We start from the raw sequence: 16631 nt of genomic DNA, 5'->3' as shown, positions 1-16631 counted from the left end.
AGTAGCGCGTGGGGCGGGCGTGCTGCCCCCCGGGAGGGCGGCCCCCGAGAAGAGCCCCAAGCCCCAGCCGTGAGGGGGAAAGCGGCCCCCTGTGAGGCCATGTTTCTCAGCCTCTGCTCTTCGCCTGTCAATCCCGCTCCCCAGGAAGGACAATGGACGAGGCACTAGGACTGGGGCAGGGGGTACAGAGTCCCTCCGCTGTTACGGGGTTTTGCGGCCCCTCGAGGCTCGCCTTCCCGGGTGGGTCCGGCTCCGGCTTACTGCTGCTGGGAGAGTGGGGGTTGTGCCTACGCCCTCCCGAGGTCCGTCTTTTCTCCATCAGTCCTCCGTGTGCTGTGTGCATGCTCAGTCTTGTCCAACTCTGTGTGACCCCACACACTGGAGCCCGCCAGGCTCCTCTGTCCATGGGATTCTTCAGGCAAGAGTACTGGAGTGGGTTGCCATTTCCTCCTCCAGGGCATCTTCCCTAGCCAGGGATCAAACTTGGGTCTCTTGCATCTCCTGCATTGGCAGGCAGATTCTTTCCCACTGCGCCACCTGGAATGATGTAGTCATTCAGCAGGCCCTTATTAAGCACCTGTTGTATACCACAACCTTGTCATAGCTAAGGGGTTTTGCCCATTATGAACCAGTGTCACCCTCTGGGGCAGAATCGCCCTTCAGAATGGATGCTTAGAGGGACATGGGGTCCAGAGCCCTAGGGACTTATGGGAGCAAAGCTCAGCGTCCTACTTAAGTTCAGTGTGAAGCCATTGAGCTTTAAGGAGAGTGTCACCGTGATCCAATTCAGGCTTCAAACATGAGAAGGAAAAAAAAAAAACATTACTGGAAAGCAAATCTAGGTCTGGGGAGCGAGGCAACAAGCCTTAGTTAGTAACCCACATGAGACAGAGCAGGGCAGGTGGACACAGAGGGCGGCTGAGGCAGAGAAGGGATAGGCCCTCACAGGGACCTTCAGTCAACAAGCATGTGACCTTTTATTGACTCAAAGAGTGAACACTCTTTTAAAACCAGCACATCAGTTTGGGTCAGGAATACGCTCATGCTCTTATGTCCAAGTGTGAATTTGCTGCACAGAATAAGTGTGGAGCTCTGAAAGACGGAAAAGACCATATGATATTGCTTACATGGGAAACCTCAAAGAAAAATGGTGCAAATGAACTTCTTTACAACACAGAAATAGCGTCACAGATGTAGAAAGCACACTTCGGGTGACCAGGGTGGAAGTGGAGGGGAAGGGATAAATCGGGAGATTGGGATTGATATATACACATTACTATATATAAATAGAAAAGTAATAAGGCATAGCACGGGGGACTCAACACTCCAGAATGACCTATATGGGGAAAAGATCTAAAGAGTGGGCATATGTGTGTGTGTGTTTATGCACTAAGTCACTTCAGTCGTGTCTGACCTTTTGCGACCCTGTGGATTGTAGCCCGCCAGGCTCCTCAGTCCATGGGATTCTCCAGGCAAGAACAATGGAGTGGGCTGCCATGCCCTCCTCCAGGGGATCTTCCCAACCCAGGGATCACACCTGAGTCCCTGATGTCTCCTGCGTTGGCAGGCGGGTTCTTTACCACTAGCGCCACCTGGGAAACCCCCATGTGTGTGTATAACGGATTCACGTTTCTGTACATCTGAAACTAACACAATGCTGTAAATCAGCTAAATTCCAGTAAAAATCATACTGAAAAAAAGATGGAAAGACCTGGCCCCATAGGCATTGAAAGCAGAAGACAGTTCACAAAATAAACATAGGTGAGTTGCAAAGCAAATATGAATGAACCACAGAAGAAATATTTGTAAAATTAGGAAGCCTAGGTAATCTTTTAAAAATATCTTAGAAGGCTTTCCTGGTGGCTCAGACAGTAAAGAACCTGCCAGCAATGCGGGAGACCCACGTTCAATCCCTGGGTCAGGAAGATCCCCTGGAGAAGGGAATGACAACCCACTATGGCATTCTTGCCTGGAGAATCCCACGGCCAGAGGAGCCTGGCAGGCTACAGTCTATGGAGTTGCAAAGAGCTGGACACGGCTGAGTGACTAACACACTAAAATACTCTCAGAGAAGAATATAAGACCAGATGATGAGGACACAGGCTCATGAAGATGCGCGTCTTTAGCAGTAAAGCCAACATCAGGGCACACAGTGGCAGTAACATGGAGAGTGCTGGTGGTGGCAGGGCTCTCGAGTTTGTGTCCACACCCCAGTGGGGACAACAGCTGTGATTGTGTTTATGCTGCTGTTAATCATTTATAACCTCATTCCACGGGGCAGCGTAACAGTTATTGACATTCTTGAGGCCCTTTTGTTAAAAAGACAGAGTAAAGGTGCTCCCTGAGAGGATCCGTTAACTTACCAGTGCACCTTTTTGGAGCTAATCAACCTTGTTTGGGTTTGGCTTTGGTTTGCTTTTCACAAAGTGTCGCTCTGGGAGGAAGAGATATGTTTTGAGCACTCTTGACCAGATTGGTATGATTTCCATAATGAAATAATACAAAGGGTCACGTGGTACATAATTCACTCATAAGCTCAAAATAGTGGTTTTTATTCATCACTGCTTGCTATACAGGTCATAGGATTCTGAGTGAGAGTAATTAATTTTTCTTAATCTGTAATTACATGTAATTCAAGCCAAACCACCTTCTTCAAATACCAGAAGATACAGTACTTATTAGAGTGTGTGGCTGTAATTATCTTTTCTGTGTTAAAGTTAAAATTCAAGAACGGTCTGTTTATAAAAAAGAGAAAAGAACTTATGTTTAGCACAAATGTATCCTTTGGTGATGTTTTAAAGTGCAATCAGAGCCAGACTGAACTTTAGGATATCTGTATTAGCCACCATGAAAATGTAAAATATGGAAATACTAATAATAAGTATAAATTCATAAAACAGTGATCTTCTGTAGAAACGTAACAGACCAAAGAAGTAAACAGGGCTGCGCTCACCCTCTGCAATGGCCCACGCTCTGTCTGTGGAGTGTGCTTCTCTCTGAACCTGAATAAATCCATTTCTTACCCCAAAAGAAAAAATGTTTTTAAAAAGAAGTAAATAGGGGAAATATGTGAATTCAGCCTGGAGGAGATGGCTTTTAGTTAAGTGGTTGTTTCACTGAGCTTCCTGAGAGTGTAAGACATATTCCATTCATCCTTGTGGTCTAGAGCCTGGCACAGGGCCTGGTACTAGGAAAGCCCTTGACAAATGTGTGATTTATGAACGGGGTGATGGAGGGAGGGAGGGATAGAGGGCTGGATGTAAAGAGGGAGGGAGGGGTGGATAGGAGGATGGATGAATGATGAGTGAAGAGACAGATAAGACAGATGGTAGGATAAGTGGGTGAACAAACGTGAGAGAGGAAATCCAGGAAAGATACAATACACAATGCACCTAAGTCCTATGGAAAATGACAAATAGCCGGGAACGTGTGAAGGTCTGTTCATAGCGTGCAAGTGCGAATGTAGGCATTCGTGGGGGACTGTTTCTGTCTGGAAGAGACTACCTGGTAGGTACAGAAAGTGCTTTGCATGGTGAAAAGGAGAACTGTTTTACAGGAGCGCAGTGACATTCTCAGATCAGCAGGGAGAGGAACAAGTCTGATGGGAGAGAGGCACAGACATCAAAACACATAAGACAGTGTGTTGTCCTTGTCGTTGTCAATAAAGCTGTTTTGAAAACTGAACAGGTTGACATTGGGAGGGCACTTTAAATTCCAACATCACAGTGAAAGAAGTTGACTACTTTTAACCCAGCTATGATTTTATATATCTTGCTTTTATGTGGGAAGTTTGTATTTGAATAATGCTAGTGTTTTTAGAGCCAAGGAGATTAAAAATTTCAAAGAGTAATTTTTTATCTATAATAGCAAGGGTACAGCATTTTGCAGCAAAAATATCAGCCCCCACAGTAAACTCCTTCTCAGTCAGATCTAACCTGTGCTAACTATTAACAAAAAGCTGCCAGTAATCGCAGACACAGATATACAGGGATGGCACGTACGGAAAAGTGGCCACAGCGGTGACATCGTTCACTAAGAACGCTGCTCAGCTGCTGCGGGCCCTTGACACAAGGCTCCCGTGGGTTTCTGCCCTCAGTGCGTGGGGAGTTAGAATCTCAAGTCAATAACGTCTCTTTTAGAGGAGTAAAAAGTGTTAGGCCATCAGAGATTAATAAAGATCATATTATGAGGGCGTTTGAATGCCAAACCCCAAAGCATGCGTTTTAGCTTACAGGCAATACAAAATCATGGAAAGGTTTCTAGGGTGTTAACAGACTGGAGGCAGTGGCAAGGTGAGCCAAGGGCAGGTAAAGAATTAGAGGATGGAGTCCTAGATTTTGGATACAGTTATCTTATACCAGAATGTGATGGCGCCAGAAATATGGCATGGAACGTCTGTTTCTCCAGCTGCATTAGACACATTTTTTTCTTAAATGAATGCATTCGCATAGTGTAAATGGATTTATTTTTTTAAAGATTCAATTATTTGAAATAAATAATTTTAAAAATCTTAGCTAACATTGTAGCTACTATCCATTAAAATCATTTTCTTTGAAATTCTGTTTTTTCCATTTTGTCATGCCATCTGCTTTCCTTCACCTAATATGTGTAAATTGTGCCCTTTATATTTTTCCAACAGTATCCTAGCCCACAAATATTTCACAGTCAAGTTGAACATTCCAACAGGTATTCCAATAATGACAAAAATGGGAATTCAGTGGCCTTCCACTGTAGAGATATCTCTAGAAGGTACATTAGAAGATAGAGATATCTACAAGGTACATTACTGACATAGATATATGACTTTAATGATTCATTATTATAAAGTACCCACTAGGCTGAGAGTTCATGAAGCCATCTGGGTTTTGAAGGATGAATAGGAGCCATTCTAGCAGATGATTTAGAGAGAGAGATGAAGAAAAATACAGTGTTATATGTTAAGCCAGAAGGAGAAAAATGTTCCTATTTAGAAACAATAAGAAAGATGATATAATTTGAGAATAAACTCAATTGCATTGGAAAAGGATCTTGTACTATAGAAAGTCTAATAAACATTTCAAGAGAGTTTGAGCATGATCTTGGAAATTATGACCTGCTGCTAAATAATTTTAAGCATAGATGCAATGGACATGAACTTGGGCAAGCTTCAGGAGATGGTGAGGGACAGGGAGGCCTGGTATGCTGCAGTCCATGGGGTCGCAAAGAGTCGAACATGACTGGGTGACTGAACCACAACAGAACATAATGAGACTGGTGTTTAGAAAGATACATTCAAAACTGTATCAGTAATTGAAACGTTTGAAGTCATCAATGACAATTTTGTTTAATCTTTTAAAATCTGTCACTTCAGAAAACAAAAACAAAAGCCCTAATGGTTTTCTAATAAAAACAGTGATGACTCTAATTCACAGATGGCTTTTCTGAAGGTAGTTTTGCCCACGATCTTCCAAACAGCAAGGGGTGATCGGATGGGGGAATGTCCCTAAAAAGGTGAGGCCAGTGATGCAGAAAGGGTGGTGAAGTGTTGAAGGACGCCCCTGAAAAAGTGAGGCCACAGAAGCAGGAAGTGTGGGACCCTCTCCTCTTTCCAAGAAGGGCAGCCCTCCGTGTCTGCCTCTCTGGTTGGAAGTGACAGTCAGAGTTGAGGATGAGGACAGGGAGGCAGGGTAGGGACCTCGCAGATGCCCTCAGCATCTCTAGCGCAGCCTCCAGGCCACCTGCGCTGCATGGCACCCGCCCATCCAGCCTTGTCTCTGTTTCCGTAGCCTGCATCCCTGAAAAACCCCTAAAAACTGTATCAGTCATTGAAACTCTCAAAGTCATCAATGACAATTTTGTTTCATCTTTTAAAATCTGTCCCTTCAAGAAAGAAAAAAAAACACCTAATGGTTTTCTAATAAAAATAGCGATGACTCTACTCACAGATGGCTTACTTTACAGGAGTCAGGATGACATTACGGTTTTCGTCTCAGATAGGAACACGCTGCCTCCAGGGTGTACATGGGGAGGGCTGGGTGGGAGAACGTGTCAGGCTCTCCTTTTCTCTGGTTGTGAGAACAGCTTTTTAGAAGAGAATGCAACCAAAGTCAAGAGTGGAGGTGCTCCCGACATTTGGTCTCATTCAGATGAATCTTAATTTACTGGATTTGATATAGCGTAGCAAGGCACTGATTTCAGAGTAAATGTGTATGAATTCAGCACGCAAACGAAATCAAAATGACCAACACTTTTCTCCTTGTCTGTGTCATTAATAGACAAGGTAAATGCCTGAAAACGCAGGGATCTTGTCTGGGTTTTCCTGATGAAGATAGGTTCCTTGATTTATGTCCTACTAATCCTTAGTATAGATCCTTGGTAGCTCAGCCGTAAAGAATTCACCTGCAATGTAGGAGAAAAAGGTTGGATCCCTGCGTCAGAAGATCCCCTGGAGAAGGGAATGGCAAGCCCCTCCAGTATTCGTCCCTGGGAAATCCCATGGACAGAGGAGCCTGGTGGGCTAGAGTCCATGCGGTCACAAAAGAGCTGGACATGACTGAGTGACCAAACAGCAACAGTAATCCTTGGTATCATTGAGAGCCGAGGCCTTAAGGACTGAAATGTATTATTCGGAATAATTTCTGAAGAAGGAATCTGAAATACTACTAAATGGCTAATTTCATTTTTAAGGAGAAAGAAACATTTTTGGGGTGAATCTGTTTCATATTTTTGAAGAATAAAATTTGGGATATTTTATTTTACAGTCTCTTTGAAATGACTACATGTTTAGTACATTCAGTAATGCTTCATTAAGTTCTTATATCTTATCATAGTGAAAGTGAAAATGTTACTCTATCAGTCATGTCTGACTCTTTGCGACCCCATGGATGTAGTCCGCCAGGCTCCTCTGTCCTTGGGATTCTCCAGGCAAGAATAGTGGAGTGGGTAGCCATTCCCTTCTCCAGGCCCGACCCAGGGACTAAACTCGAGTCTCCTGCGTTGCAGGTGGATTCTTTACCATCTAGGCCACATATCCTAGCATGGTGTCAACAAATAAGATGCTCTTTTTTTTTTTCTCAGTTATACTGTGTGGTTCTGTTCATAGTGTTCTGCTTATCACAACCGTGGCCCTATTCTCAATTTGCTCTCTTGGGGAAAGCTCCCTCAGCCAGCATAGCCAAGCAAATGCTAACAAGTTTAGTTGTTGTTCAGTCACTAAGTGGTGTCCGTTTGCGACCCCATGGACAGGTGTCCCTGTCCCTCACTATCCTGGAGTTTCCCCAAGTTCAGGTCCATTGAGTTGGTGATGAGCCAGTGATGCTATCCATCTGTCTCATCCTCTACTGCCCTCTTCTTTTGCCTTCAATCTGGAGGCAAGAAATGGCAAACCACTCCAATATTCTTGCCATGAGAACTCCATGAACAGTATAAGAAGGCAAAAATTTCAATGAGCATCTCCAGACATAAGCAACCCATAGATAAGTCATGTGGTTAAACAATAAAAATAAAGAATGACTGAATGAATCTGCCTATTGGGTGGTGGTGGTGGTGGTTTAGTTGGTCAGTCATGTCCGACCCTTGCGACCCCATGGACTGTGGCCTGCCAGACTCTTCTGTCCATGGGATTCTCCAGGCAAGAATACTGGAGTGGCCTGCCCTGCCCTCCTCAGGGGACCTTCTTAACTCAGAGACGGAACCCACGTCTCTTACATCTACCTGCATTGGCAGGCAGATTCTTTACCACTGCTGCTGCTAAGTCGCTTCAGTCGTGTCCCACTGTGTGAGACCCCATAGACGGCAGCCCACCAGGCTCCCCCATCCCTGGGATTCTCCAGGCAAGAACACTGGAGTGGGTTGCCATTTCCTTCTCCAATGCATGAAAGTGAAACGTGAAAGTGAAGTCGCTCAGTCACGTCCAATTCCTCAAGACTCCACGGACGGTAGACAGTAGGGCCACCTGGAAAGCCCGCGGTAGAGGACAAAGTGAAAGTGAAAGTCGCTCGGTCATGTCCGACTCTTTGCGACCCCATGGAATTCTCCAGGCCAGAATACTGGAGTGGGTAGCCTTTCCCTTCTCCAGGGGATCTTCCCGACCCAGGAATCCAACCAGGGTCTCCTACATTGCAGACAGATTCTTTACCAACTGAGCTATCCAGGAAGAGAAGGATCAGCTAAATAGCTACATCATCGTGCCCAACCTTCTGTCTTCTGTCTTTTTCATTTAGTCCCTGCATCATTTATTCTTATCACCTACTGAGTCCCAGGTCTTATTTCCAACTTGCTGAATGACTTCCAGTCCTGGCTTATGTGTTCGGTGTTCATCATACCTTCTTTTCATCCTGGAAGACATTATCATCTGTTTCTCTGACTCATCTTTTACCAGGACTTCACAATTCCTCATCTTCTGTTTCTAATCGGTCACCTTCCTCACAACCCTACCACTTGTGAAGTTCAGGAGTATTTCTTCACATTCTTCTGGAAATGTAAATATCCACGTGCAGTGGTGAATACCTACTGCAGCATGCTGAGAGAATCTAAGGGTCATTCATCGGCTACTCTGGGGAAGCAGATGAAGGGCATGCAAGCCCTACCAGAAGGGAAGAAACAGGCATCAAAAATCCACTCCTGAAGGCGGGGCCCAGGACAAATGGAAATCGGCCAACAGACAAGCAGCAGCTGTGGAACCTTCCAAACCTGAATCATTGATCCCATTATAGTGTCCTGCCAAAACCATGCCCAACAATCCATTCTCAAGCCAGGCTTTTCTTGCCTTTTTAACTGGGCTATAGTTGCCTTCCAATGTCGTGTTAGTTTCTGCTGTACAATGAACTGAATCGGCGTTACGCATACATATTGCCACTCCCTCTTGGGACTCCCTACCCCACCATCCTACCCCTCCAGGTCATCACAGAGCCCCGAGCTGAGCTCTCTGTGCTATACAGCAGCTTCCCATGATGACCTGTTTCACACCTGGAAGTGCATATATGTCAATCCCAGCCTCCCAGTTCACCCCACCCCGCCTTCCCCACCCGGCCTCCACATCTCTCTACATCTGTGTCTCTATTCTTGCCCTGCAAATAGACTCAGCTGTCCCATTTTTTCTAGATTCCACATATATGTGTTCATATATGATACTTGTTTTTCTCTTTCTTACTTTCTGGAACTTCGTACATTTCCAGAATAATTGGTACAAAGTTAGATGGCCTCCTCTTCAATTTCCCAGTGTATGCCCCACGTTCACAGGAAAGTGTCTCTGCTTTCCCTGGGATGTGCCTCCCAGTGTGGCCAGCAGGGACAGGCGTGGCCTCCTCCCTCCTGCCTCTCCACTCAAGCCTGTTTGTCGTTTTCTGCTCCTTGCCTAGTGTTCCTGTTCCACTTTCATCTTTTCCCATCATCCCTGGAAATTTTTTTTGTATCCTCAAATCTAGCAAAGTTCTCAAGATCCACCTACTTGGAATTTTTGGAGTGGCTGTTAGAAATATCACTAGAAGAGATCTTCGCCATCCCACCCAGCTCTCTTCCCACCCATGGTCTCCACTGAATTAAGGGAGAAGAACTATATTCCAGCCCTTGCATTTCCACTCTGAGGGCTCCCCCATGGCGAGCACCCTGCAGTGGTCATACTGAGGCTGCCTGCTGTATAGCATCGCTACCTATAATGCTTTGAGAGTTTTGTTTCAGAATCCAAGTCTGCATAGATTTTGCTTTGCGGATTTAGTTTCCTATCTTGAGTCACATGGGCTTCCCAGGTGGCGCTAGTGGTAAAGCGAAAGTATTAGTTTCTCAGTCATGTCCAAGTCTTTGTGACTCCAGGGACTGTAGCCTGCCTGCCAGGCTCCTCTGTCCATGGAGTTCTCGAAGCAAGAATACTGGAATGGGTAGCCATTCTCTTCTCCAGGGTATCTTCCTAACCCAGGGATCAAACCCAGGTCTCCTGCATCACAGGCAGATTCTTTACCATCTGAGCCACCAGGGAAGTCCCTGCCAGTGTAGGAGAAATAAGAGATATGGGTTTGATCTCTGGGTCTGGAAGATCCCCTGGAGGAGGGCATGGAAACCCACTCCAGTATTTTTGCCTGGAGAATCCCATGGACAGAGGAGGCTGGCAGGTTACAATCCATGGGGTCAGAAAAAGCCAGGCATGACTGAAGCGACTTAGCACACATACATCCACAGTGAGTTACATTCCACAATCGACAATGAACAGAAGATGACATGCCCCCCCCCGCCCCGCACCGAGTGCCTGTCTCACAGATTTGCTCCGTGGTGCTCACAGACAGTACCAACTGTTCTTCCTGTTGACTGCCAAAATAAGTCAGCAGTTGGGAAGGAAAAAAAAACACTATGAATTATGGAAAATAACTGGGGAGACAGAATGGCAATACAATGGGGAGAAAAGTACCAATTCTCTGTGGCCACCCACTCAAGTGCCTGCCTCGTACTTCAACCAACAAAAAGAAAAGTAAATGAAGGAGGACATCTAGTCAACCAGGAGCCTCAGAAACAGGAGAGTGGAGAGGGCTTTCCCTGCCCGTTCAAAGAGCTAGCTCAACTGCTGTAATGCAAGATTTAGGTCTCAATCTCTTGCAAAACTGTTTCATGAACACAGCAAACTGGCCTATAGGAGAGCTAGATGGAAAGACTGTTGTTGTTCAGTCGCCAAGTCATGTCAGACTCTTTGCAACCCCATTGGATTGCAGCACGCCAGGCTTCCCTGTCCTTCACTATCTCCCTGAGTTTGCTCAAACTCATGTCCATGGAGTCAGTGATGCCATCCAACCACCTCATCCTCTGTCGTCCCCTTCTCCTCCTGCCCTCAATCATTTCCAGCATCAGGGTCTTTTCTAAAGAGTTGGCTGTTCGCATCAGGTGGCCAAAGTATTGGAACTTCAGCTTTAGCATCAGTACTTCCAAGGAATATTCCAGGTTGATTTCCATAGGCTTGACTGGTTTGATCTCTGGAATGTGACAAAGCATGTCTGGGAGTCAACTCAGCTTCCATGTGAAAAGCTTCATAACATCACCTCAGGCTCTGCAGTCTGATAACCAGTCTGACCTGTCAGCCTCTCTGATACCTAATGGTGTTTAGACCTGTGCCAGCCTCGTGTCCCTGTGAGGTCGGCCACAGGCTTCAAGGGTCAGCATGTCAGTGCTCACAGCCCATGCTTGGGAGCACGTGTTCCATGGTGCTTATCTCCAGTGCTAAGGAGATGACCATGAACAGTATCACAAGGTCTGCCCAGGCCGTGTTTTTTCTTATCTAACAGGACATCATCTCTGAGCATCCACAGCCCCTTCATCTTAGTATTTCCCAGGCTCTTCTGCACTGATTCACTTCTGCTTCCCCGAAGAGACTGTAAGCATTTCCATTCTGAAGGACAGTCCTCACACCTACCCCAGTCCTGTGAATTCTGAGAAAATAAACACAACACACCGGAAAATTATCGTGAAAATGCACGGCTGTGGCTTATTGTTATGTGTTTTTAAGAACATTCTTTGGCAGCTGTCTTCATCAATAGTGGAACATTTGGGCCAACTTGTATACCACCAGAGCTTTCAGTAGAAGCTGATTCGGTAACATGCCTAAACTCCATTTTTCAAACCCTAGATAAGGATGCTCATGGTATGGCTACTGTTCAGGCAGACCTGGAGATTATTGCTCAGAGACGACTGTGTGGAGACGCTTTACTTTTGTGCTGAAGTTCTACAGTTGCAGTTGCGTAAACACTTGGTTTATAATAATACATGGAATAGTAGGAAAAAACCATTGCCATGAAACAGTTCCATGTGTCAGCTTTAAGTAGCTTTTGTTTATGGTCTTTTTGTTGGTTGGTTTTTTTCCCTTTTCACAGACTTGCCCTCCTTACTGTGAGTTGAGGAAAGAAAAGGATTGAAAAAGAGGAAAGATAAGAGTTTAGCTCTGGAACTTAGGAATTCATTCATGGGAATGGTTGTATCTTCCAGTAAAGAGTCAAGACCAGTGTTTTCCTTTCGACTGCCTGGCGCAGCCACCCCAACTGCAGTGGATGGGTATTTGCAAACATTAGTGACACTGTTTACATACAGAAAACATACTTATTAGGGCAAAAGCTTTGAGATTTTGATTAAGTGGAAAAATGTTTTAAAAAAACAGAGGAGGTACTGGAATTACTTTTGTTAGCTTTGCTCCTGCTAATCCTTTTCTGAAAAGAAAAAAAAAAAATCTCTTGCCTGAATATTTTCCCGTTGTTATTTTGGCATCTTCCTGCTGCTAAATGTCTCCCTGCTGTTTGCGTTTTAGATTGGAGTTCGGAAAGTGTTCCTGAAATACTGGCACGCCAGCCAGCTGAACGATCTGTGCCGCCAGCTGCAGAGAAAAATTATCACCTGCCAAAAAGGTAACAGTCACACATTTCACAGTCACAGTGCAGTCACAGTTCTGAACTTTGCTGAACTGTGAAATACAAACCATTGAGTGAACCCCCACATTTAAATCTTTGGGGGACCTACGTTAGAGAGGACCCTGCCATGGCCCTACGTCTGTCCATCCCATGGCACCACCTTTGGGCAAATAAATAGGTTTCTGGAGTTCAGAAAGCACTGTGGCTAAGTTGGCTGTTTACCTGTTTCTAGATCAGAGTGTGCTTTATTCCCTGGTCATTCCATCTGCAGTTCTGTGCCTCATTGTCACCTAAGCCATCATTTGGAAGAGGGAATATACGTATCTTTTAATGGATGCATCCCTCACCTTGAAAATGGGCTTCCCTGTTGGCTCAGTGGGTAAAGAATGCGCCTGTAATGCAGGAGACACAGGAGACAAGGGTTTGATCCCTGGGTTTGGGAAGATCCCCTGGAGGAGGAAATGGCAATATTCTGCCTGGAAAATCCCATGGACAGAGGAGCCTGGTAGGCTACAGTCCATGGGGTTGGAAAGAGTCAGACACGACTGAAGTGACTGATCACGCACACATGCACACCTTGAAAATAACTAGTTTGTTGATCCTGCAAGAAACACAGGACAAGAAGAAGGCACCTCCACACCTGCAGTGGGGGGGAAAAGCCCCATGTGACACTTGAGTGCAGCTCTGCATTCAGATTCCTGGGCTACTCCTGCAGTCAGCCTCTGGCAGCCACTCCTCCAAACCCCAGACCACATGGCAGGCTCTCTGCCTGGTCCCCTGAGGTCACTTTGACCAGCCTGGAGATCGGGGTGGTGGGAGGAGCCTCTGGTGAGGAAAGGGCCAACTCCCAGCTATGTGCACTCCTTGCTTCTGTCTGGGTTAGGCTGGTCTGGCCTCCTTTGCGGACTTCCCTGGTGGCTCAGATGTTAAAGAATCTGCCTGCAGTGCAGGAGACGCAGATTCGATTCCTGGGTTGGGAAGATCCCCTGGAGAAGGAAGTAGCAACTCTTTCCAGTATTCTTGCCTGGAGAATCCCATGGACAGAGGAGCCTGGTCGGCTACAGTTCATGGGGTTGTAAAGAGTCGAACACGACTGAGTGACTAAGCACACATATAGCTTATATACACAGTGCAGGGAAAGGCTGGGCTCACAGGTCCACTCTTGACCACCACCTTTGCAGTTCCTGTTTGTGTGGTCAGACCTGGCATCCCCTGGGAGCTGGTGAGAAATGCAGAGTCTCAGGCCCCGCCTGCCCCAGACCCGCTGAATCTGAATGTGTATTTGTAGCCTCGGGCTGGAGGTGGGACTGAGTATGCTAGGCCCCTGGGCTGTGGAGTCACCCCCTTGTTATACACATCACTCTTTCAGGGGTCCCCTGGTAGCTCAGATGATAAAGAGTTTGCTCGCAATGTGGGAAACCTGGGTTCGATCGCTGGGTTGGGAAGATCCCCTGAAGGAGGAAATGGCAACCCACTCCAGTATTCTTGCCTGGGAAATCCCATGGGCGGAGGAGCCTGGCAGGCTACAGTCCATGGAGTCTCAAAGAGTTGTATCCGACTGAGCAACTAGCATGAACGTTCTCCTGGAACGTGTAATTAGAGGACTGTGCACTCTGCCCTCCAGCAGGGGTGCCCACTAGAAGTGCCTCCTCGGGTTGCTTACCAGTGTTAAGTCTCTGAGCCCTGCAGAGCTGAAACAAGAAATGAGCAGAACCGTGGTTCTTTCCTTAGCTCTAATGATAAAAATCGAGAATGGGTTTTTAAAAATGGCACCAAGATAAAAACCATAATTTTCTATCGCATAAATGAAATAACGGCTGTAAAAGCATTTTTTTTTTTAATTTACAGGCTCTTCAATGCAAAGTATTTACTTACTGATTTTTATTTTTACATCTCTTGGAACCATAGCTTCGGTCCTTTTTGCACATGTGAAATTCACTCAGAAGTTATAGCATCTGGAGTCATTTCCAGTTTTTCAAGAGTTCTCAGGTTTTCCTTGTAAATATTAGGTGGAAGAAAGCTGTAACTTCCTTAAGTTTAATCATTTCAATTACAGATTATTCCCAACAGAAATTTTCCTCTGACTGTATACCTTCATTTTACCCTGCATGGAATTGTCAGAAAGAGACAATCAATTACCTATTTGTGGCAGATTTAGTTCATTAGTTGTCTCGTAGTAAAGATGCCACATTTTAGCAACTCCTATAACAATTTTAATAAAATTTTTTGACGATCACTGGCGTGAAGTGCAGGAAAACAGAGTCTGAACAGCAGACAGAGGATTCCCGGGTGAACACAAATCCAGTGAATTGTCCTTCTGTAGTCGGAGGTCAGAAGTCTGGCTTGTCCACGTTAACCATCTCTTTATTCTGAGAGATTAAACATCTTGAATATACCCTCCCCTTCAGCTACCAAAACGTCACAGTCTCTCTTTTTCAAATGAGCAAGTCAACTGGCCAGTTTGAGGCTTTCTGCTTCTCTCTCTCCCTGTGCCTGTCACATGGTTAATATTTCTGCGTTTTATTCTGCATTTTATATTCCTGAAGTCTGATTGTACCTTTCACTGTTTAATCTTTTTCTCTTTTAGATTAGTTCAGCATGACTGTTTCTACAGTTAATACAACCGCATTTCAGAGTAACTAAACATTTAGTATTGCCGTCTGAGAAAAAAGAGCCCTTGAGCATTTTAGACATCTGTGTATTTTTTGCCTCTGAAGCCATAATTGTAGAAAGTTGTGTCCACCTTCCCACCCTTTAAAAATTTTTTTAATTTATTTTTATTAACCAAAAACATTTTGTATTGTGATATGGCTGATTAACAATTTGAACAGAGTCAAGGTATCTCAGTAAATATCCTAGACATATGTAGATACCTACACATTTGTCCTCCCATAGCCAGGAAATATTTTAAAACACTTAATGTTTTGCAGGGTAATTTCCTCCCTACAGAGGAGAATAAAGTGTCTTTATAGCACATTTGGAGAAGGGAATGGCAACCCACTCCAGTATTCCTGCCTGAAGAATCCCAGGGACGGGGGAGCCTGGTGGGCTGCCGTCTATGGGAATTGCAAAGAGTCGGACATGACTGAGCGACTGAGCACATACCCACATTAATTTTCCCTACAATTATAGCTCTTCCTATAATCCAAACAACTCCTTCTAGTCTTAGAAACTTAGACTGGGAAGAGACGCATCTGGGCAACTATTGGAAACCACTCCCCCACCCCACCCCCCACACCTGTCAGAGCCTCCCTGAGCAGGGCCCATCCTGTTTTTAACTTGCCCAGGGACTGGGAACTGACCCTTTTTCCCATGACATGCCTGATCCATTGACCAGCTTTGCTCATTGTTTGAAATGTCTTCCTTGTATTGATCCCAAACACACTTCCTTACACCTTCCCTGTTGTGACCCATCTGGAGAGCTCCAGAGCATGTCTCCAGGGCTGCATGATGGAGTTTGGCCTCGTAAGAGCAGAGATTCGAACCCTGGCCTCTACTGTTGGTTGGCCATGTCTCCTTGGAGGAATTTTCTTAACCTCAGTAAGCTTCTGTTTCTTTGGGTACAAAATGAAGATTTGTTGTTGTTGAGTTGCTAAGGCGTGTCAGATTCTTTGCAACCTCATGGACTGTAGCCCGCCAGGCTCCTCCACCCATTGGATTTCCTAGGCAAGAATACTGGAGTGGGTTGCCATTTCCTTCTCCAGAGAAACTTCCCATCCCAGGGATCAAACCCGTGTTTCTTGTATCTCCTGTTTTGGAAGGAAGATTCTTTACCACTAGTGCCACCTGGAAAGCCCACAGAATGAAGGGATGGGTACATCAGTGATCGTTGAGTTTGGGCCTTGAAAGATGGGATGGGATCCTGGCATGTGGCAGTGCCTTTGAACAGCGGGCATGATTTTTCTTTGCAAGTCTTACATTTGTTACTGACATATTAGTGATTTCGAAGTGTGTTCACCCACCTGTTTTTCCCCTGATTCTTGCATGTTTTTCTAGCCCTGCTTCCCCAGAAAGCAGAAGGATGCCCCATATTTCTACACAATCTCTTCCCAGAGCCTTAAATGCAGAGCTGGTTTTTCTACGACTTAAATCCCAGTCCTGTGAACAGTATGTGCATGACATTCTCAGAGACTACTTCCAGGGGCCTCAGAGGTTTCTGTTATAATCTGATATAATGCAGTTGGTGCATTGGGACACACCCAGAATTCTCTGGGGTTTGGACTTCCTTCCATCAATGTCCAGACTGTGTTACCATAGAAGGAGGGAGCTTTGTCA

General features: G+C 45.4%; 1 protein-coding gene across 1 annotated transcript in view; it reads left to right on the top strand.

Annotated features, from left to right (window-relative positions):
• Positions 1-16631, top strand: part of MYO16 (myosin XVI) — a 322068-nt gene that overhangs the window by 301759 nt on the left and 3678 nt on the right. The window contains exon 28 of the mRNA XM_010831550.1: positions 12257-12353. Within this exon, the coding sequence (XP_010829852.1) occupies positions 12257-12353 (97 nt within the window). The remainder of the gene's footprint in view (positions 1-12256; positions 12354-16631) is intronic.

The sequence above is a fragment of the Bison bison genome, unplaced genomic scaffold (genome assembly GCF_000754665.1).
Source record: "Bison bison bison isolate TAMUID 2011002044 unplaced genomic scaffold, Bison_UMD1.0 scf7180017864527, whole genome shotgun sequence".
In the NCBI taxonomy this organism is placed as follows: domain Eukaryota; kingdom Metazoa; phylum Chordata; class Mammalia; order Artiodactyla; family Bovidae; genus Bison; species Bison bison.
The sequence above is the reverse complement of the archived record's forward strand: the minus strand, read 5'-3'. Positions and strand labels throughout refer to the sequence as shown.